Source organism: Mauremys mutica, chromosome 2 (genome assembly GCF_020497125.1).
Source record: "Mauremys mutica isolate MM-2020 ecotype Southern chromosome 2, ASM2049712v1, whole genome shotgun sequence".
In the NCBI taxonomy this organism is placed as follows: domain Eukaryota; kingdom Metazoa; phylum Chordata; order Testudines; family Geoemydidae; genus Mauremys; species Mauremys mutica.
Window position 1 is genome coordinate 119,161,748 of NC_059073.1, and position 23,585 is coordinate 119,185,332.

Consider the following 23,585-nt stretch of genomic DNA (forward strand, 5'->3'; position numbering starts at 1 on the left):
TATTGACTGATATGAGTGAAATTGTTCAAGACTGAGTCCATTAATTATGTCCAAGAAGTAGAAATCAGTATCTGAAACACCAGAAAGCCCAGAGAATTTCCCAGCTGTTTTAAGATGAATTCCATTGTTTAATCAGGAAAATGTTTTTATACTCCACTGGCTTAATGCAAACGATCATTATATATCTTCTGCACAAGATTCTCTACTAAGCAATAGCACTTGCTTTAAAACAACTTAATGGCTCTTGCCTTTGTCACACACTCTAGTGCAGGAGTCGGCAACCTTTTAGAAGTGGTGTGCCGAGTCTTCATTTAATCACTCTGATTTAAGGTTTTGCGTACCAGTAATACATTTTAACATTTTTAGAAGACCTCTTTCTATAAGTCTATAATATATAACTAAACTATTGTTGTATGTAAAGTAAATAAGGTTTTTTAAAATGTTTAAGAAGCTTCATTTATAATTAAATTAAAATGCAGAGCCCCCCGGACTGGTGGCCAGGACCCAGGCAGTGTGAGTGCCACTGAAAATCAGCTCGCGTGCCGCCTTTGGCACCCATGTCATAGGTTGTCTACCCCTGCTCTAGTGCTAAGCAGCTCTTCCTTTTGTCATGAACTATGATCCGGAACCTGAAGTTGCTATGCATGTGCCGGCCACAGAGACTGCAATTTCAAGCCCTCTGTCCTGCTAGAAAGTAACAATGATCTATTTGACATGTACTGGGGGCTGCAACAGTTGTTGCAACATCATCATTTTCTAGTGTAGACAGGGCCTGAGAGATGTAAGGACGGACCACAGAGATGGAGATAAGCAATGATGGATTCGGCTAAACATACTAAATATACTTACTTTGTAAATATTTTCCCAGTTACCTCTGGAAGTAGTTTTCAACTGTCTCATACTGTGGACCACTTCCTGAACATATTTGTCTGTCTTTCTGTATTACAGAATAGAGAGGCCCTCTCTTACCTAACTCCCACTCCCAATTCCACACCTTCCCTGCATCAATTAGAACATAATCTTTAGTCACAAGAAACAGTAAAATAAAGTTGCTTTCATATGTTAAGTATGGATATTTTATTATGTCCCTTCACATTTTGTCTCTGGTTATTCCTCTCCCTGGGCCCATGGCTTCACATTTACTTATACCAGGGGTCAGCAACCTTTCAGAAGTGGTGTGCCGAGTCCTCATTTATTCACTCTGATTTAAGGTTTTGCGTACCAGTAATACATTTTAATGTTTTTAGAAGGTCTCTTTTTATAAGTCTACAATATATAACTAAGCTATTGTTGTATGTAAAGTAAATAAGGTTTTTTAAAATGTTTAAGAAGCTTCATTTAAAATTAAATTAAAATGCAGAGCTCCCCAGACCAGTGGCCCGAACCCGGGCAGCGTGAGTGCCACTGAAAATCAGCTTGTGTGCCGCCTTCGGCACATGTGCCATAGGTTGCCTACCCCTGACTTATACCAAGTCACCCCTCATTGCCTGAAATCTGACTTCTCTTCTCTTCTGTACTGTTACAATCCTCTTTGTTTGTACTCTGTAGCTTCCCTTCATTTCAGAATGCTGCATACAGGCTACTCTCTCACCTAGGAAGTGGGAACATAGACATCCTCTCTCATTTTCAGAGATTCTCTATCCATCTCTGAATCCTATTCATAAATGCCACCCTGGTTTTTGAGAACTCCTATAGACTTGTTTCATATTACATGACCTCTCAAATTGCTTTTCCTGTCTCACCTTAAAGCTTTCTTCTTTTTACCTTGTGGTTGTATCTAACCCTCATCCAAACATCCCTTCCTTCCTCTTTCCAGTGACACTGGTGCTGATAAGCACTGGCTAATGACAGCCATCTTCCTTACAACCTTTAAAATCACAGCCCTTGCAAACTTCTTCCATGTTAGCTGGACTACACTATTTACCCACCTTCTATAAGAGCCAGAAGAAGAATTAAAACATCTCTGTCTCTAGGGTAGTATCATTGAAACAGAAAGTATTTTAAAAATACAATTTGCGTTAATCTTTTATGCTCTTTACATACCATGGACAATGAAAGGAGACTGCAAGTCCAAGGCTGTACATTGATTTGGGAAAATGATTAAAAGATTATTTGGTCCTGTCTTCGCTGCAAGACTATGCTGTGTGGGAGGAACAACTGTATTGTAACTGCATTCCCCAACACTACTCCTGGGGGAATTCTGCATCACTGTGCATGTGCAGAATTCACGTGTCCTGCAGAATTTTATTTTTTTCCGCAGAAAATACATTCTGCCCCAGAAGTGCTGCAGTTCCACCTTTTTCCCACCAGAGGCCACTGTGGCACCAGAACAGCCAACAGTATGAATACAACAAGAAGTCCGGTGGCACCTTAAAGACCAACAGATTTATTTGGGCATAAGCTGTCATGGGTAAAAAAAACCACTTCTTCAGATGCATGAATGCAGCAGGCTGTTCTGGTACCACAGCAGCCTCTGGTGAGCAAAAGGCAGAACTGAAGCACTTCTGGGGCAGAATGTATTTTCTGTGGGGGGAAAAAAATTCAGTGGTACAGAATTCCCCCAGGAGTAGAAGTTCGTCACAGCACCTGGCCTGTGGAGCCAGGTTAGGACAGAGTGGGGCACCCGTGGCTGCTGGGAGGTCACAGACAGGGGTTCAGAATGGCTAGTGCAGGAGAACAGACTGGGGCGAGGGCTCAGGAGCTAGTGTGGTGACAGCATTGAGCCAGGGACTGAATAGGAGTGGGGGTGCATGGACGTATGGGGATGGGGAAGGAGGCTGCAGGGACCCATCAGGATGGGGGGTGCAGGGACAGGGGCAGATGTGCCTGACTGAATGGGAGAGGCTTGGGATCAGCCAGGGTCTACATGGGGGAGGCTCCCCAACTCCCTAACAATCCTGCCCCGACCCCCACAATAAACCTGTTCCATATTTCTCCCCCCAACAACCCTCCAGGTTCACCCGAGTGTCCTTCCCTCTCCCTCACCTCCTCCGTTACCCCTGACACTCCCAAGCCTTTGCACTGCCTCTGACGGGTGCAGGAAATACAATTCTATACTGTAATTTAAATGAATTCCTCAAAGTTCTTATTAATATGCCTAGTAAGGAATCCATTTGTCAAAAAACATTACAGACATACTTGCTGACAGATATTTTGAAATAAATTATGAAAATAATTGAAACTGGTATGATTATATTGTGTTATTTTGACAAATAAAATATGCAGAATTTTGCAGAATTTTTAATTTTTTGGCACCAAATTCCCCCAGGAGTACCCAAACGGACGTTTATAGAGATAGATCTGAACTTTATCTTGATTTGTAAGGCCCTGCCAGCACGGGCCCAATAGCCTAGTTAAACGGGACTTAAACATAATTTACTTTGACAAAGTAGTGTGGACTGAACCAAATGGTACTAGAACAATCATGCCTAGACAGAGACCAAGGCTACACCATGCCTTTTTGAATAATATTTCACTTTGATTGCAACCACCCTTGCAATCCAGCCATGTTAGAAACCTCTTTGGCGACAACCAAGTTTAAAAAAACTTTCAAGCAGGGTTTTAAAATTCTGTTGTAAGGAGAGAACACAGAAGGCCTTGGGTCCTGTCTACACAATTTTATTGTGTCAGGGGATCATGTTATAACATGAAGTCCGCTTGATCAAGTTATAACATGGTTTGGTTCTGTCTGTGCAGTCAGGAACAAACCATATCATATCTATGACACCAAACTGTGCTATATAGCCCTGTAAAGTTAAGGGCTGCTAACAGAGTTATAACACAGTGTAGTCCCATTTTGACAGGCAAGGCCAAATCGTGTTGTAACATGTCCCCAAACATGGTAAAGTTTATTGCGAGGCTAGCACTTAGCCGGATCTGTATTACACCGTTTAAAAAGGGATTGCAAGGGATTCATATTCTGGTCCCTCTTCCCTTCATTACAGTACACCACCATCTATCAAACAACTGGTGGATATTGGAAACCCTCATATAAATGGGAATTCAGAAAAATGGAAGGAAGGTATGGTGCACCCTGATGCAACTGACTGTTGGTTAAATCAGGGTTCAGTGTAATGGGTTGATTTGTAACTTTCATTGACAGGCTAATCAAAACCACGTCCCTTCTGCTGCTTTTAAATTCATTGCTACAACACAACTTCTATGAAACCTACTCAAAAGATTCCTGACATGGAAGCTCTCTTTGAAGTATGTATGTACTTCACAAGGAAGGCTCACCCGTCCAAACTATAACCAGTAGCATATTTAGCAATTTTCAGGCAACAGACTCACACAGCCATCTGCTTGGCTTCCCTCTAAGTTCGGTCTCTCCTATGTAGTCAACACAGAAAAACTACTGAATAATTGCAGCTACCCTTGTTCCTATCAGCTTGCCCTTTCTGAACAAACACCACTCCTCCCTCTGAAAGCTAACTAAAGCCTTGTGTCATGCAGCAATGTATTTGCTTCGTTTGTCTACAGGCTCCAAGCAAATTAACACAACTTGTCTTGTTATTCTGAACAACCTGAAAGAACTACCTGTGCTATCATGAGATCCAGCATCACTTTCTTTAGACTGGGGGATAAGCCCGTTTCTTCTCAGAGAGCAGTTGGCAACTCCATGTTTGCGCAAGAGGTGGCGTTCACAGTTAGATTTGGTAGAAAAGAAGACATCACATTTTTGACAGGGGAAGGGCTTCTGACCTGAAGCGGGAAAAAAAAAAAATTTATCTATCTTTCTAATGTGTAATAAGAGCCTCTCTGGTTTCCCGTTGGTTTGAGACCATGTGTGATTAATGTGATGATTATTTTTCCCCTACAACTAGAATTCCATCCTATCCTGCCTGGGTGGATAAAGTTCCCTCTCACCTCCACAGTGTCTCAGGAAAACTACTACAACATCTTAGTTTGTAAGATCCTCAATAGAAGGATCTTTTCTGTGTGTGTGTTGAATCAGGCCTGCTGTGTTACGGGTCTGATGCAACTTCCCTGTGAAATCACTGGGGAGGTTTTTCCATTGATTTCAACAGAAGCTAAATCAGGTCCTGTGTGACAGCAATGATCATCTCTGCATGTTTGGAATAAGAATAACCAAAGGAGTAAACATTAAAAGCTAGAACAGCAAAATAGGACTGGGTTTAGAAAACTTTTAAAAAGCCAAAGCAAAAACAAATGCCATGCAATGGAATCAGAAAAATAGGCCTAAAAGATACCTCTCTGAAGAAGGAAGAGGTGGGGACGAGGGGTGTGTATAAAAGGAAATCAGCTACTGTAAGAAACCAAAGGGTAGCCTCATCTCCTTCATACAACGCAGACAACATGGTCACTTCCCTCACTTTAATCTTCCATGAGTTGGGTTCTGTGCTAATTAGCATCTGAATCTGTATTAGGGAATCATGTGTCACTTAAACAGCCCTGTATCTCACAACTGAACTGTGGTAAGTCACATGGCTCCCTCAGATGAGTTCTGCTTCTTTCCCTTCCTTGATTTTCTCCGTGTAAATTCAGCGTTGTGCAAGTGACATGGTACCACTGTCTATAGGCAGATAAGCTGCTCACTTCTTAGTTGGCCAGCTAATTATGTTGGCTGTAAAATTAAGACTTGAAATATTTATACCATCTTTGTCTCCACTTGTACTTGGCTTCTTTCCATAATCCAAATATAAAACAGAACTTCAAGGGGAAGGCCCTTTCGCAGTTTGCTGCATGTTAGCTCTGTGCTTTTCCATGTTTCTCTGTGTGTATGCAGTAGAAGGGTTAGTTTGGAATTAATTATTTATAACTCAGAACCAGCTTCTCAGATCAGAATCTCCTGGCCATTTCTAACATGGAAAGCTTTCACACAGCCATCTTTGTATAAAACAGTCTAATATATTTACAGCAGTTACAACCTAAACCTTTTGTTCTTCTGACCTTCGCACAAACACTCACATTAGACGGAGGTCTCAAGTCCTACCTACAAAACCTGCCTGTTATGCAAAATGTACTCCCCTCCCGCCCCCATGTATTTTACTATCATCAACTTAAACTAATAGATTAAAGAAAGACAGTTAGGCCTCAGAAGGGCCACATACTTTGGACTCCTCAAAATAAGAACTTAAAAGCTGGACCATTCTCTCTCTGCCTCTTTTTTTTTTTTTTTTAATTGAAACAAGTTTTGCATAAGAAAATGCAGGAAACCCTGGGTAATCCCTTTAATAGTAATGAGGATTTTCTCCCCAATGAACTCAAAAGTGCTATTTCAAATAGACTCAGGATGTGGCACACTTCTCAGAAGTTTGTCCAAACCCACACATTTTATTTTAAGTCAGGTAGCAAATTACATGAAGAGACAATGTTTTGGCCTGAAGGCTTTTTCCCTGGCTTTAAATAACAAATTGTTCTCGTGATAGGATACCCCATGCAAGTAGGTACATTAACTTTTTTTTTAGTTAAACTGATTAGGACTGAGCTTTTAAGTTTTAATTATTTACTTTTTCCATAAAGACATCACTGCTTGGCCTGAAGCTTACACATTAGATGCAAGACGACTCATTGTCGAACTCAGAAAGCAATGCAAAAGAACTACTGTCTGGGTCAGGCAATTTTTTGGAAATCTTCAATAGCATCTATTGAAAGGATTACGAAACAATTACAGCATAATTTAAAGACACCATAATAGAGGCCCAACTTCAATGTATACCCCAAATTAAGAAAAACAGTAAAAGAACTAAAAAAGAGCCACCGTGGCTTAACAACCATGTAAAAGAAGCAGTGAGAGATAAAAAGACTTCCTTTAAAAAGTGGAAGTCAAATCCTAGTGAGGCAAATAGAAAGGAGCACAAACACAGCCAACTTAAGTGCAAGAGTGTAATAAGAAAAGCCAAAGAGGAGTTTGAAGAACGGCTAGCCAAAAACTCCAAAGGTAATAACAAAATGTTTTTTAAGTACATCAGAAGCAGGAAGCCTGCTAAACAACCAGTGGGGCCCCTTGATGATCAAAATACAAAAGGAGCGCTTAAAGACGATAAAGTCATTGCGGAGAAACTAAATGGATTCTTTGCTTCAGTCTTCACGGCTGAGGATGTTAGGGAGATTCCCAAACCTGAGCTGGCTTTTGTAGGTGACAAATCTGAGGAACTGTCACAGATTGAAGTGTCACTAGAGGAGGTTTTGGAATTAATTGATAAACTCAACATTAACAAGTCACCGGGACCAGATGGCATTCACCCAAGAGTTCTGAAAGAACTCAAATGTGAAGTTGCGGAACTATTAACTAAGGTTTGTGACCTGTCCTTTAAATCGGCTTCGGTACCCAATGACTGGAAGTTAGCTAATGTAACGCCAATATTTAAAAAGGGCTCTAGAGGTGATCCCGGCAATTACAGACCGGTAAGTCTAACATCAGTACCGGGCAAATTAGTTGAAACAATAGTAAAGAATAAAATTGTCAGACACATAGAAAAACATAAACTCTTGAGCAATAGTCAACATGGTTTCTGTAAAGGGAAATCGTGTCTTACTAATCTATTAGAATTCTTTGAAGGGGTCAACAAACATGTGGACAAGGGGGATCCGGTGGACATAGTGTACTTGGATTTCCAGAAAGCCTTTGACAAGGTCCCTCACCAAAGGCTCTTACATAAATTAAGCTGTCATGGGATAAAAGGGAAGGTCCTTTCATGGATTGAGAACTGGTTAAAGGACAGGGAACAAAGGGTAGGAATTAATGGTAAATTCTCAGAATGGAAAGGGGTAATTAGTGGTGTTCCCCAAGGGTCAGTCCTCAGACCAATCCTATTCAATTTATTCATAAATGATCTGGAGAAAGGGGTAAACAGTGAGGTGGCCAAGTTTGCAGATGATACTAAACTTCTCAAGATAGTTAAGACCAAAGCAGATTGTGAAGAACTTCAAAAAGATCTCACAAAACTAAGTGATTGGGCAACAAAATGGCAAATGAAATTTAATGTGGATAAATGTAAAGTAATGCACATTGGAAAAAATAACCCCAACTATACATACAACATGATGGGGGCTAATTTAGCTACAACGAGTCAGGAAAAAGATCTTGGCGTCATCGTGGATAGTTCTCTGAAGATGTCTACGCAGTGTGCAGAGGCGGCCAAAAAAGCAAACAGGATGTTAGGAATCATTAAAAAGGGGATAGAGAATAAGACTGAGAATATATTATTGCCCTTATATAAATCCATGGTACGCCCACATCTCGAATACTGTGTACAGATGTGGTTTCCTCACCTCAAAAAAGATATTCTAGCACTAGAAAAGGTTCAGAAAAGGGCAACTAAAATGATTAGGGGTTTAGAGAGGGTCCCATACGAGGAAAGATTAAAGAGGCTAGGACTCTTCAGCTTGGAAAAGAGAAGACTAAGGGGGGACATGATAGAGGTATATAAAATCATGAGTGATGTTGAGAAAGTGGATAAGGAAAAGTTATTTACTTATTCCCATAATACAAGAACTAGGGGTCACCAAATGAAATTAATAGGCAGCAGGTTTAAAACAAATAAAAGGAAGTTCTTCTTCACGCAGCGCACAGTCAACTTGTGGAACTCCTTACCTGAGGAGGTTGTGAAGGCTAGGACTATAACAATGTTTAAAAGGGGACTGGATAAATTCATGGTGGCTAAGTCCATAAATGGCTATTAGCCAGAATGGGTAAGAATGGTGTCCTTAGCCTCTGTTCGTCAGAGGTTGGAGATGGATGGCAGAAGAGAGATCACTTGATCATTGCCTGTTAGATTCACTCCCTCTGGGGCACCTGGCATTGGCCACTGTCGGTAGACAGATACTGGGCTAGATGGACCTTTGGTCTGACCCGGTACGGCCTTTCTTATGTTCTTATGTTCATAACGAAAGATAATTTCTTAACTTTTCTTAAACAGAATCAACTCATGGTATTTTCAAAATTTATTTATTTTTTCCACTGTCACCATAAGAGGGAAAAACATAATTACTATGACAAAGTGCAACAGTGAAGATGCCAATTCAAAATTAAGTTATTAAAACAAAGAATTTTTAAAATCGAGTTAGTTTTCTTTATTTGTGCCTTTATGTATTTCTCAGTGTGGACAATAAAAACAGACTTGTCAGTCTCATTTTATTTATAGTTGATTTCATTTCAAAGTCTAGTGGTTACCTGGCAAGGTTTGCAAGTCAAAGTTTATTTCTTTAAAAAAAATGCTTCTACCGGTAAGTCTTAGCAACATCTCAGTGTTAAAACGTAAATGTCAAACATTTTTAAAAACCTAAGCCTTGGGCCAAATTTGACCTGACAGCACCCTTTAAAGAATCACTCAGGAAGGTTTTTAATGAGCACACCACTGATTTAAAATATATATGGTTAAGCTGCTGTAGACTCAGGGGTCCAAATATACCAGATTTTTTTTTAAACCATGCACTGCCCCACATACAAGGAACAAAGTGAAATTAATCATCTCTGAGGCACCCTCTTGTTTCTTTCACTTTACTATTGGAACACAGAGGAGGAAGACGGGGAGAAAAGCAGAGGGAAGAGGGTGGGAAAAATAAAGTGAAGGGAGAGGATGACTCGAGGAAAATCAAATACAGCCAAGCAAAGAAGAATGAAGAAAGAAAGATATTAAAAGGACAAGGGTTCAGGTATACTCACACACAGTGGTACAAGTGTACAGGTACCACTTCTGTGCTCTTCCACATCAGAGTATACCTGACCCACTGATGACCAACTGCATGCTGTGCATCGCAATACAAACCAACAGTATTTCATTTACAGATCAAATACTTTCAGAGAAAAGTTCTTGGAGTCACAGAGAAGTATTGACGCGGAGATGAGGAAGTGGAAGGAAGCTATATGGGATTTGGTAGTGTGAGGGATGGAGCAAAAAATGTGGGAGAAGATGACAGATGGGGAACTTAATGATGGGTCAAGGCACCAGCAATGAAGATGAGGTGATGGTGCTCTGGCAGTATGAAAGAGGAAGGGACCAGCATACATAGGATGGGGTATCAAGAAGTTTTTTTTTGTTTTGTTTTTTTTAAATGGAGGAGGGAGGGAACCACATTTTAAAAATGAAAAACATATTCTGACCCTCCTTGGAAGAAATACCCCCAGTATTAACAAGCACAAGAAACATATTTTAACTTTTTCACATTTGTATAACACCCTTGCTTAATGTTGGCACGTGAACCCCAATTTAATGCTTGAAATGGTGGAGCTTTTCCTCATTAGGATACTCATTTGCTAAGCTAACTGGATAATTTAAACACTTGAGCCTGGGAACAACACAGATAAATAACAGAGGGGGAGAGGTTATTCACCACTTCCCCTACTAAATCAATCTCTATTATTTGTTTCACAACAGCTTATTACAGAAATACAGGAGGACGTGAGGAAGAGGACGTGGTGAGTGGCAAAAGCCAGGACTGTAGGCCTGGCAAGTGAGCACACAGTGCCAAGATTTCCCCCTAACTCCTTCAGATCTGTTGAGGCCAAAACCTTTAAGTGTCTCCTCCATCACTGTCCCAAGTCAGGGAATGCACAGCAAACTGAATAAAATATTCATAGTTTTCATGACAAGAAGGCTAAATAGATTTGCTCTCAAGTTTAACCAGAGCTACCCAACACATTACGGAGTTCTAATCTGCAAGAGGGGCTTCGGGAAACTATCTTTTCCCAAACCTTCTACTAACCTGAAGCTGTCCCGCTCAAGAATTCCCATTGCACAGCTTTTACCATCACACTTATCTCTCTGGCACCCATCAATATTGTATCTACTACACCTGGCTCCCAACAATTTCTTCTATGTGGTCACACCTATGACAGAGAGGTCCCATTAATGTTTCAAAATATTTACAGCTTGTTTTTGTTATTCACGCCTGCCTTCCTGACCAATACTTTATAGGCCTTCATATCTCACTCCTCCTTGGTCATTCCGTGTAATCTCCGAGGCCTTGTCCACACTAGAGTTTTCAGCTGTCAATTTTGTTGCACTGGTGCAAAACCCTGAGTATAGGGTTAGCATGCTAGTGTTACCCAGGCTAAACTGCACTAGTGCAAGTCATAGTTTATATCAGCAAACCACATCAACACTAGGAGTGTGTACCAGCACAGCTACACCAGTGTCACTACAGTGATGGCTAAAATACTCAGTGTAGACAAGGCCAGAGTGTACCAGGATGAATCTGAATTGATTGCAACAATCACTGTAAGTGATGCCATCGGCAGAGTGGCTGCTCAGCAAGAAGGATACTGGGCTAGATGGACCATTGGTCTGACCTAGTTTGGCCATTCTTATGTTCTTTGCCTATGCTGGGGATCTGCACCATTTAACACTCTCAGTGGCCAGCCACCAACTTAGCTGTACTGGTGCAAGTCGCTAGTATAGACAAGCAAAGCTGCTATATGAACTAATGGAGCTCATTCCCAGCTTGGAGTTAAGGTAAATTCCACCAGCGCACATCATGGCTTATTGTGGTTTCCTCGGTATACACTAAGTGTCTGTCCAGGGCAGATACTTTGGTGGCTAGTCATTGTCAGCTGTAAGCAGAGCAAACCCCAAGTGAAGACACACAGTGTTCTGCCTCACACACCAGATGCTGCTTTTCTGCTAAGGATGCATTTCCTCTTTGGAGGGTGGTGATTTAGAAGATGATTAAGAGAGACCTCAAACGCCCCTTATCACTGAAAACAAACTGTGTATTTAGCGAGACAAAGCAATTTGTTCTGTGCAAGGCAGGAAAATAATAGCTTTACTGTTGTACAGGTGTTCTGCAAGTTATATGTTCATGTCACCCAACGTGGACTGTAACAGGGATTGCTCTATGGGTCAGAGTCCCTTTAAATTGCTTAACTAACTTTTTCCAGCTCTTCAGTTTTCTCTCTTCATTAGAGACACAGTCAGTTATTATATTTTGCATTCTTTTCAAAATGAAGGTTAAACTTCCCTACAGTCTGTACAAGCAGTAAACTCCTTTGTGAATCAACACTACTTGGTTAATATACAGAATTCCCACAGGAGAGAGCATTGCTTACAAATGCCCATTACTCTTATTCTTCTTGATGTCAGGATTTGATATTCCTCAACACAAAAGCAAATGCTAAGAGCGTAAACTGCTACTTCTCCTCTTTAAATAAAATGAAAGAGAGACTAGGGGTCCAAGACTGCAGCTTTGCTTCTCTCTGTACACAGGATGAGAGTCTACCCGTGGCTCTGCTGCAATGCTAGTTGAAAAGGGAGAGTAAAAAGCAATGCAGCATTCACTACAGCATTATTTATTTGTTTTAAAGTGAAAAACAAACAGATCAGTCTCCTCATAAAGCCCTTGCAATATAAAAGTTTAATGTTATTTACGCAGCAATACGATATCAAGAAAAAGTTCCAAGGAATATACAGTAAGTCTTCTTGCTTCAGGGCATAAGCCAGCCTCCTAAATGTCTGGGGTTAGGAAGAAACATCCCCTATGGTGCAGGTTATTATGCAGCTGTTCATTATGATGTTTCTTGCACCTTCCTCTGAAGCATGGGGTACTGACCACCATGAGCAACCAATACTAAACTAGAGGGACCACTTCTTTGATCCAAGATGGCAGTTCCTATGATCTTGTTCTGCTATAGAGTTTTACATTTATTTCCTCTCAGTTTTAAATTTCCTTATATATTTACTAAAGCTGACAAGCTGCTAATGAAGAAAGGCAGCCAAACAAATAATCAACAAAGAACTATTCAATACATAAGCTCATCTTCAGAATAAAGTTAGAATAACTGAAAACTAAAGGGAAAATTCTCTTCCTAAGTATAACAGAAGAACTCCACTGATGTCAACTGAGGCTACAACTACACAGTGAACTTGGGGTGTGATTCCCTGGCTTGTGTACACATACTTGCACTAACTCTCATTGAGCTAATATGAGTATAAATAGCAGCAGCAGAGACACAACAGCCATGCCGCGTACAAACTGCCCGGGGTATGTACGTGGCTCAGCTGTTCCTCTGCTGCTACTACCACGAATATACTGCTATTTATACTTGAGTTAATGCGAGTATGCGTACGCAGAATCACACCCCTAGCTCATAGTGTAGACATAACCTGATTTGTGCCAGATCTGTACTACATGTAGGAGAGCAGAATTTACCTCTAGATATCCATGGGTACAGAAGTTAGGCGAGCTACAATATTATTGACAAACACCACAATACAGTGTTGTGTTTTCATACCCCAAAATAACGGGAATGGTTGAGAAGTCACAAATCAAAGAGCAAAATTATTCAGACTATAAACAGGGGGAGATGAATGAATGAATGGACACCCTTCCCTCCCGTCCCTCCAGCTAACATGGTGCGCTGAGTCTCCCAAGAAGTCAGAGAGTCTCTTTCAGGGAAAATAAGCTCAGTGACTACAACCTAACCATTACAGCATGAGGCTCTCTTACCTGTGTGAGTGAGCATGTGGCGCTGCAGGGAACTCGCCCAAGGAAAGACTCGGGGACAATAAGGACAGGTGATTTTTTGCAGGCAGTTTGAGTAAGCATTCCTCTTTCCTCTCAGCAGCTTATCGTCGGCAGTTTCTCTCTCATCTTCACTTGTTCCGTTTCTGTCAGCTTCCTCTTTGAAATCATCAGTGGACTGCAGAAATGGACTAAATTTATTAGTGTCTGTGGTAGCTAGCATCTTCTCTATGCTAGCGAACTCTCCGCTTGACTCCAGGTCCACACCACTGCTCGCTTTAGGCTTGTTTTTCGTTCCTTTCTTCCTACCTCTTTTCTTAGCCAATCCAGCATCAGCAACAGAAGACTTCTCTGGATCATTTGGATCGTATGCCTTCTGAGTAAGGTCACTGGGAAGGCTGGAATCTTTCGGGATAGCCATTGTGATTGTCGCTTTTGGTTTGGAGTTCCCTGATTTATCAGAACCAGCGGAGCTGCTGGCTGCCTTGGGACTAGAGTCTGTTACCTCTGTTTTCAGCAGAGCAGGAGCAGAAGACACAGATGAAATGATCTGGGCAATGGAAGCCAGAGGTGGCAGCTCTTTAGTTACCGGAGGCTTTGGCAAAAGAGGTGGTGGCTTAGGCCTCAAGGGCCGCAGCAAGCCAGGGTTGCCAAGAAGAGCTGGGGAAATGATTGGGACAGTCAAATGCAAGGGACCCTTCAGTGGCTGGGAATGTTTGAGGGCTCCATTTTTCTCCACGCTCCTGTTGGTACTGAAGGCCAGAGGGGACTGCTGACAGTTATAGAGCTTGTCGCTATTCCCAGAAACTTGGTCTTGTTTCTTGGCTTCACTCTGGACATCATCTTTATCCTTCTTGAGGGCTTTGGGAATTGACAGGTCTATGGGCTCCATGGAACAGTCATAGTGAGACAAGGAAGAGGTGCCAAACAGGTTCTCCTGCTTCACTTGCACCATGCTTAAGTTTTTGTTCTTTTGCGAGAAGTCTAAAGGCTCGTCAAAGTCCATCGGGAAATTATTTGCAGGTTCAAGTTTGATTGGAACATGAGAAGGTGCCCCCCGCAAAAAGCCATTCTGTGATTCCAGGAAAGACGTGATGGACTTGCGGTCCATGTAAGTGCTGTCCTCCAGTAGTGGAGGGTCTGCCTGGTTCTCCTGAGGACTGCAGTCCACTGCCAGGATGTAGTTCTCTATCTCTCTCTCTTGCACATGTAAGTGTTGCTTGAGGATATGGTGAATGCAGTTTCGCTTGGCTGAGAAGGCAGTGCCGCACTCTTTGCACTCAAATGGCTTCTTCTTCTGGCAGCCGCTGTGAGTCCTCATGTGGATGCGCAGGGCGCGATAATGCTTGAGGTCCTCACCGCAGAATTTGCACACTGTGTCAGGGGAGCAGAAAGCATCCACCATCTCTGCTGCATTGCTGGTGACATACTCAATGTTCTTTTCTATGTCCTTCCTGGTCACTTTGAGGTGCTTTTTGCGCAGGTGCCTCTCACAGTTGGCTTTCACTGTGAAAGGGTAGTGGCAAATTTTACAGATGTACGGCCTCTCTCCACTGTGCGTCCGCAGGTGCCGAATCAGTGCTGCCTTGTCAGCTGCAATGTATTCACAGATGTTGCACTGGTAAGGGGAGATGCCCAAGTGAGAGCGAATGTGAGCCCTCAAGACACCAGAGAAGGCGAACACCTGGTCGCAGAAGCGACACGGGTACAAGACTTTCCTCATTGCTGGTGCTTTCTTGTTTGCGGCCCCTGCAATGATGGCCTTGAGGTCCCCTTCTGTGACCTCTTGCTTGATCTTGGCTTCCATACTCAAAGGCAACAGGGCTTCTATGATACTATCTTGTTCCAGCTGGGTTTTCATTTCGTGCTGACTCAGTGGCTCTGTCTTGGGCTGAGGGAATAACTGTGAAGAAGGACTGGATTTGTTTCCTGATTTGGACTGCGTAAGGTGAGCCCTGGAAGCGGACTCCACAGAGTTTTTGATCAGCCTCAGTGGAGGCGGGGGAAGGCTTGGACTGATGCACCCAGGCGAGGCTTGCTGTGCACTGATCAGTGGAGGTGGCGTAGAGGTTGCTACAACTGTTCGAGGAGCCACCAAGGGCTTTGGCTTTAGTGGAGGCATATGCTTGAAAATAGACTGCACAGGGACAGCAGGTGCCTTAGAAAGTGGCGGAAGACTTATCTGAGGAGGAGCTGAAGAAGCCATCTTCAAGATCTGCTGAATGTCAGCCAGTTCGATGGCAGACTCGTTGGAGATGGGTTTGACCACAATACTGCTGTCGGGCTGAATGATAAAGCCCTTCTGGAAAGGCTGCAGCGACAGAAGCTTCATGTTCTCTTTTGTAGGTGGAAGGACCGAAAAAGAACCTCCCATGGAAGCAGCTTCCAGAGCAGACATGTTCAGCAGGCTAGTGCTGCCAGGTTCCTGAGGTAGGTTACTCTTCAGTGTTCTAAGCTGCATTTCTTGGACCTCATCTTGCATAACCTCCTCCTGTTTGACAGGCTTGATGTCTTTGGTGTGCTGTAGGCCCAAGGACGCCATGTAGACTTTCTGGTCTGGGTTCTCACCAGCTGGGATCTTTACCTGCGGTTTGTGCTTTTCTTTTCCCTGATCAACCATATGGGTTTCTGTGTGCAGTTTGAGTGCCGAATGCATGGGGAATGCCTTGTTACACGTCTCGCAAATAAACCGATGAAATTCACTGATGCATCTTCGCAGATTCGTTTCACACCAGACCTACAAGATAGCCACAAAATAATGTAACTGACCTAGTATTTGAATTATAATGCCTAAATATCAAACAAGCCTTATGCAGAAAAAGAAAACAAATTTCACTTCTCCCCCTCTCAAGAGATTGCAAATTTTATGGCAAACTTTCTTTTCCAGTGTAAACTAACCTTTTTCAGAACATGAAGTTTTTTTTCTTCAAAATATCCTTTTATATAAACAATCAAATAATATCCACCAGAAGTTAACAAGTAATTTTATTAACAAAAGAGAGAAATTTAAAAGGGGGAAGGGGGATAAACAAGAGGAGAGAGGTTTACAGCAAATGAAGTTTATGTAAATTTATTGTAAAACACCTCATAGGGGCACATATTTAAATTCATGCATACTTTTATTAAGGTATATGTGAATTAAACGTAGCCCTCAGGCTACTCTCAATGTTGCTAGTACTGCCCATGTGTGGCAAAGTTTGTCCACCATTGTTTTATACATGCCAGGCTTATTCCAGGACACCATTTGCAAACAGACAGAGGGCTAGCACTATGTTTACAGAATCTACATTTTTGTTTTTTTCTGGTATCCTCCAGGGTCTGCAACTCAGACAGGCAGGGATAGCAAAATAATGTTTCTAAAAAGACAACATATGTTTATGCCCAACAATTCCTCACCCTTTAAAGAAAGGTAAATCCTATGCAGAATCCTGGAGAATGCTTAGATTACATTTTTGCATACCTAAAATCATATATGTGTGTGTGTATATAAAATATCTTATACATGTAGTGGTGATAATTATGTGATAAACTGCATTAATATGAACCTATGACTACATCATCTGCTTTCTGCCTACTAATCCAGCTCTTCCAGGACTAAATCTAACTTTTCAAACTCCTGAGCAATTTAGTAATAAAAATAATAAAATAAATCAACCTGCCAAAAAATGTTCCCTTCTTTCCTGAATGTGGAATTCCTTCATAAAACCCATACCAATCTGAGATGCAGATTGGGATAGTTATACACAGTCCTGCACCAGTGATAGAATTTTGGTCTACTACAGGGGTAGGCAAACTTTTTGGCCCAAGGGCCACATCGGGAAACAGAATTGTATGGCGGGCCATGAATGCTCACAAAATTGGGGTTGGGGTGAAGGAGGGGGTGTGGGCTCTGGGGTGGGGATGAGAGCTTTGGGGTGCAGGAAGGTGCGTGCTCCATGCTGGGATTGAGGTGTTTGGAGGGTGGGAGGGGGATCAGGGCTGGGGCACAGGGAGAGGCTCAGGGGGTGCAGGCTCCGAGCAGTGTTTATCTCGAGCGGCTCCCGGAAGCAGTAGCATGTCCCTTCTCCAGCTCCTAGGTGGAGGTGCGGCCAGGAAGCTCGGCATGCTGCCCCATCCTGCAGCTCCCATTGGAGTGTGTAGGATCTGGAGAAGGGACATGCCACTGCTTCCGGGAGCCACGTAGTGTGGACCCGACCCTGCGGCCTCAGGGCCAAGCCACATGGTGCGGTCCTGACCGGAAAGGGGCCGAGCCGCGTGGTGCAGCTTGCGGGCTGGCTTAAAATGGCTCGCAAGCCAGATGCGGCAAGTAGTTCGCCCACCCCTGGTCTAGTATCTTGCAACCCACCAGAGCTAGAAAACAGAGATTAATCCAGCTGGGAAGGAGAGATTACCAGCTTCCTAATGGGGCACTCACTGAACCTGGATGGTCCTGAAGTATTGGACTTTTAAGTCAGGACCTTTCAGTATACAAAATTCTATTTCAGGTCTTTTTTTGAGAGGGACTGTAAATATATTAATTTTAATTTTCTTCTCCTTGTGAGCCGTCTACATTTGGACACATGGTAATTAAGGCAGGTGGGCTTTGCAAGTAGAAGGCTATAAACAAGATTTCCAGTGCAAAATTTTACAACTCAAAATATTTACAAAATGCTTTTTCTGTAAATTCTGTAGTACGTTCGGAATTCATGCAGGTATGGGAGTAGTGTAAAGCTTTTCTAGGCACACATTTGGGGGAACTGTCTAACCTCACCCAAGGCGTCGCCACGCACAAGTAATATAAATTTCACAAACTGACAAAACCTCTATACCACACCAAAATGTGCATATAAAGAGCAGAGCAAAGCCTATCACGTATTCCTGACTCTACCATGTGTCTTTTATAGGTATTTTAAATGTGGAACAAAACTAATTTTTGGGGGGGAACTGGGAGGAGGAGCAGAGATTAATTTTTAACAGCCCAAAAAGTTTTCCTTTAAAAAAAATTATAAAAAACCTTTAACAAACTAACCTAAAAGGCATCCTCCAAGACGCCGCTTGAGATCTAACATTGAGAGGAAAATTGTGGAATCTAAAATGGTTGAATATGTTCTATAGCTTTCCACTAAACATTCTACAGCTAGTCTCTGCATTACCCAGTACAAAATCCTTCAATTAATTCAACAGATAAGCATGGCTGCGATTTTCAGAGCTAGGGATGTATAATACCTGAGAAATGCGGGGGAATTTCCTACAGGAGAAGTCTGTGAATCCCAAATCATGGAAGCCTGCTGGAATTGAAGGATTGTTCTGAATGAAAGGCTTTCCCAATGGGTCTCTTGGAAGCTGCTTGTGAATAACTGCATTATGACGCAGCAAACCCCGATGAGTGCGAAAGGTAATACAACAAGTGTCACACCTGGAAAAAAAGGAACATAGTAAAAAGTCACAGTGATTTTAAGTGTAAGGAGAATGGTCATCTCTTTACACTGGACACGGTATCTTTTCTGTCATGCTAACAACTTGGTAACAGTAAATAAAGTTGTGGCCCATAAAATGCTTAGCAAAACAAACAGGACAGTTTTTAATCACAATCAATCACTTTCTACCAGCTTCTGGCTAGTACAGTGAGTTCATGGGAAGTTCGAAGAATGCAACACATGTAACCTGAATGTCACATGTTAACGGACAGTTAAGAGAGACTGGGACCACAGCATGCTGACACTGTTCCCATTGTCTCAAACAATCTACTTTGATAGCTTTATGTTGTTTAGTTTAAGTACAAATTCTGGGACTCAAGTGCTATAAACATCTTAAAATTGTAGTTGTGGGGAAGGAAGGGATGAGAAGTCAAACTCAATTCAGCAAGCACCAAAAATCATATACTAATAGCCTTTTTAATTATTGTTCACTGTACTACAGAATTTCTATTGACCCTATCAACAAACCTCTATGTATGAAATAGCAGAAACTGTTTTATACTCCACACTGTCATACTTTTATTGGTTTTCCTAAAGTTACACCACTACCTCAAACGTTCTTTTATATTAGAGCAGGGATCGGCAATCTTTGGCATGCGGACCGCCAGGGCCAGGCCAGTTTGTTTACTTGTCGTGTCCGCAGGTTTGGCCAATGGTGGCTCCCACTGGCTGCAGTTCGCTGCTCCAGGCCAATGGGGGCTGCCAGAAGGGCGGCCAGCACATCCCTCGGCCCATGCTGCTTCCCACAGCCCCCATTGGCCTGGAGCGGCGAACCGCGGCCAGTGGGAGCCGCGATCGGCTGAACCAGCAGATGCGGCAGGTAAACAAACCGGCCCGGCCCGCCAGGGGGCTTACCCTAGTGGGCTGCGTGCCAAAGGTTGCTGATCCCTGCATTAGAGTATAACCTCTTTGAAAAAAAGCATCTGAAGCAGATTCAAAAGTCTCATATCATACACATACCTCTCATAGTCAATGTATCCCAAAGACTGACGCAGGAGTGAACACATTTTGATACCATGCCCACACCAAACAGCAGCAATATTTGCACAACACTGACTTGCACTATAAATGTCACATTTAAAATTCAGTTTTCAGAATGCAGCAACATTTAGACAGCATGCTAAGATCAAGTGTAAACAATTTGATTAAATATATGGTATCCTAGATTTATACCATAAAGAAGAATTCAAATCTCAACAGTGTAAATACACCTCTACCCCGATATAAAGCGACCCGATATAACACAAATTTGGATATAACGCAGTAAAGCAGCGCTCTGGGCGGGTGGGGCTGCGCACTGTGGCGGATCAAAGCAAGTTTGATATAACACGGTTTCACCTATAATGCGGTAAGATTTTTTGGCTCCCGAGGACAGCGTTATATCGGGGTAGAGGTGTGGTAAGCAAAACATTCACACTGAATTCAAACAAAGACAGATCACTTCTATCAGCTGTACCCTGCCGCTATACTGTCAACTTTGCATTAAGATGTCAGTTTCACAGAAGCAAATGCCAATGAATAACAGTAATTTAAACCCTGCCAGTGGAAATTTTATTAGTAATATTTGTACATTAAACCCTATTCTTGCATTCCTGCTATGCTGTGCTCCAGAGTCAGGTTTTCTGCAATAAGAGACTTACCCACAAAACAAACAGTGTTCAAGTCGTTTGTCCCTTAAACTGCGCATAAGAAGAATTTTTTTGACATCTGCCATTACTAATACTGCAGAATCCCATTAATAAAAAAGGTGTTTTAAAAAAAATCACTAGCTGGTCTTCTAACCTGATTTCTGCTAAGCCTTACCTAAACGCATGGCAGTTTTACTGAAAGCACAGTAACTGTCTTCAAGGTAAGAAAACATCCTGCAATTGGAAAGAGCTTCTCTGACAAAGTCCTGAAACAGTCCCCTTCTGTCCTGACCCCTAACTCACTGCCACTGGTGCTCTTTTTATCACTTTGCAAACTTTCATGGAACTTTTTTTTTTTAATTCTTCTCTGAAAATAAAGAGATAACCAAGTCACCCACAAAGTAGCTGATCTCATATTCCCCAAGTGCTGAAAGAAATGAGTGTGAAGTATATGTAACACTGCTTTTGTTATCATGCTGTGCAGAAGGATAGGACATGATTATTATGCTCTTGAGTTTTAATCTGCTTTATCTCCACTGTCAGTTCACTTGCATATTACCTTAATAATTACTGCCAGCATACTGTCTGCATTCAATTAAATATGGAATCATGCACATTTACAAAGCAATTGTTTACTTCAAGGGCTCTGATAAATGTGATGACAACCTTTGGTCATGCTAGAGAAATACCTATGTGTTAGAGTTCTTAATATCATAATTTGCAGCTGTTCTGTTACTAGATCTATGATACCTGTTATTCTATGATGTAAAGCTTTGTCCTTTTTTAAAAAACAAAACAAAACAAAACAAACCAGAACAAATCCCATGTGTGAGACCACATGGGAAGGACGGCATCAAGGGTTAAATAATTACCAAAAGAACTTGTATAAACATAGAGGCATAAACTCTTAGAAAGGATGAAATATCAAACATGAAAGCAAAAGTGTCATCGGTAACTTTCCATGGTGCCGGAACAGAGAAATAAACTTTAAAGTATTGTATGTATTATTACATATGGTTCCATGGCTTGCAATACAACCTAGCTACTTTGAAATTAATGTTAGTCTGCTCAGAAAGTTCATTCTGCCGTGTCTTCTTATTATTTATTTGTACTGTGGTAATGCCAATAGTCTCCAATCATAGATCAAAGCCACAAACACACACGCTTGATAGAAGTAAATTTTGTTTTCTATATACTCTAACCTTTCAGATGCAATATATCCTAAAGCACATTTTATAAAGGGATGAGTTAAATACAGGTAAGAGATGTGCCTGGAGGCAAACACGGCAGCTATTATGCACTCTGCAATAGCTCTGACACAGCTCTTTGCATTAAAATCTGTTTTACTGAGAGGCAGAAAACAGAGAGCATAGAGTTCCCTTTTAGTATTTTCAAATGGTGCCATAAATTCTTTAACTACCATCTGAACAAACTAAATAGGAATAAAAGGGTCTTCTCTCCATTTAACGTATCATCTGAAAGACAGCACAGCTAATGGAGCAGCAGTGCTTCTTACAGTACCACAGCATCTGGACAGAACACAGAGTTCTGGAGGGAGTGCTAACAGCAGCCAGTTCAGGCTGACACCTCAATCAATGATGCACTGCAGTCCTACCATCTTATGCCCACTGTGTGTGTGATCTATACCGACTGCCTTTATTCTGTCCTTGTTAGGTTTTCAGGGCCGCCCAGAGGATTCAGGGGGCCTGGGGCAAAGCAATTTCGGGGGCCTCTTCCATAAAAAAAAGTTGCAATACTATATTCTCGTGGGAGTCCCTGCGGGACCGGGGGCAAATTGCCACACTTACCCCCTCGAGCAGCCCTGTAGGTTTTAGAGGTCTTGTCAGAAACAATACTCAAGAGTTTTTCTTTGAGCAGAGTCCTGATAGCTGTCTGTGCTCTTACATCACATACAGTCTTAAGGATTTGCTAGTCTTGCCTCAGGTTGGCAAGAGACCTGGTTGAAAAATGGCAAATGTTTTCCATTTAATATTAAAAAGAAAAAAAAAAGTAGAAAAAATTTTGGATTTTCACAACTGAATTTTCTTGTTCCCTTCCTTCTTCCACCCTGCTGGATGGGGAGAGAAAGAGGAAAGAAAAAGGTAACATGATTTTTTATTTGGTTGGAAAACCCTTTTTGTTCATTAAATGTTTTGACAAAAATTTCATGACCAGCTCTAGTTGGCAGGCAATATTGCCATTGCTATGCTGGGTCCTAGGATGTATAAATCACTGTCCCTTGACTGAACATCTTAAAGCACTATTGGAGCTGTATGAGACAGTCAATACAGTGGAGACAAAGGCATGAACTGCTCTCCTCCCTCTGATGCAACACACAGATTCTCTTGTGGTTCAGACTCCTCCATCTCACAGACAGAAACAAAGGTTCAGGCAGTGAGTCAGAGAGGAAGGATCTCAGGATTTAAATCGCAGAGTGTAGTGAATAAAAATTCTGTCTCACACTCAACACCTGTTGACATGGCTTCAACTTAGAAAGCTGAAATAAAACCGGCATGAAAAGCCATCACCCAGAAACTTTTGGAACAGCCTCTATCAGCCAGAGACACTTAACTCCAACAGGCCACTCCTAATGCCTCCAGAACTAACTCTTGGCACCTTGTTTCTAAAATGCTCTCCAAGGACAATGAAGGTCATTGTAAACCCATTCCTGATGCAGAGCGATGCAGATAGAGCTGTAGGCTCTTAAGGTCTCCCAGGATTTGCAAACCTCACTTGGGGTTGTCAGTCTTCATTACAGATTCAATGTATAGCCATTTTGCCCAACATTGTGCGTGACAGTTTTTTCATTAACTGCCAAGGACCTCTGAGCTCTTTGTGTACAATTAATTTTGCTTTCAATGCAATGGCACTACAGCTGTACAAATGAATGCCAATTCTATGACAAAGACATACAGATATTGCTATACTTTATATTGTAACTGATAAGGGAAGTTTCATATTATACTGGTGAATGGTCAATAACATACTAAATATCTTCAGATTATTCCATTTTAAAATAAGTTGTCAAGTTTGACAATACACCACACTGTAAATTTTTTTTTTTTAACTTATTTCATTT

General features: G+C 41.9%; 1 protein-coding gene across 3 annotated transcripts in view; it reads right to left on the bottom strand.

The window, feature by feature from the left end:
• The window catches only part of RREB1 (ras responsive element binding protein 1), a 151,410-nt gene that overhangs the window by 11,962 nt on the left and 115,863 nt on the right, over nt 1-23,585 (bottom strand). For 2 of the 3 annotated variants that reach the window (XM_045005657.1, XM_045005659.1), the window contains 3 exons: nt 18,628-18,817; nt 13,408-16,159; nt 4,537-4,701 (listed from right to left, as the gene is read on the bottom strand). In XM_045005657.1, coding sequence (XP_044861592.1) covers nt 4,537-4,701; nt 13,408-16,159; nt 18,628-18,817 — 3,107 coding nt within the window. The remainder of the gene's footprint in view (nt 1-4,536; nt 4,702-13,407; nt 16,160-18,627; nt 18,818-23,585) is intronic. The other variant, XM_045005658.1, reaches the window with a different exon arrangement.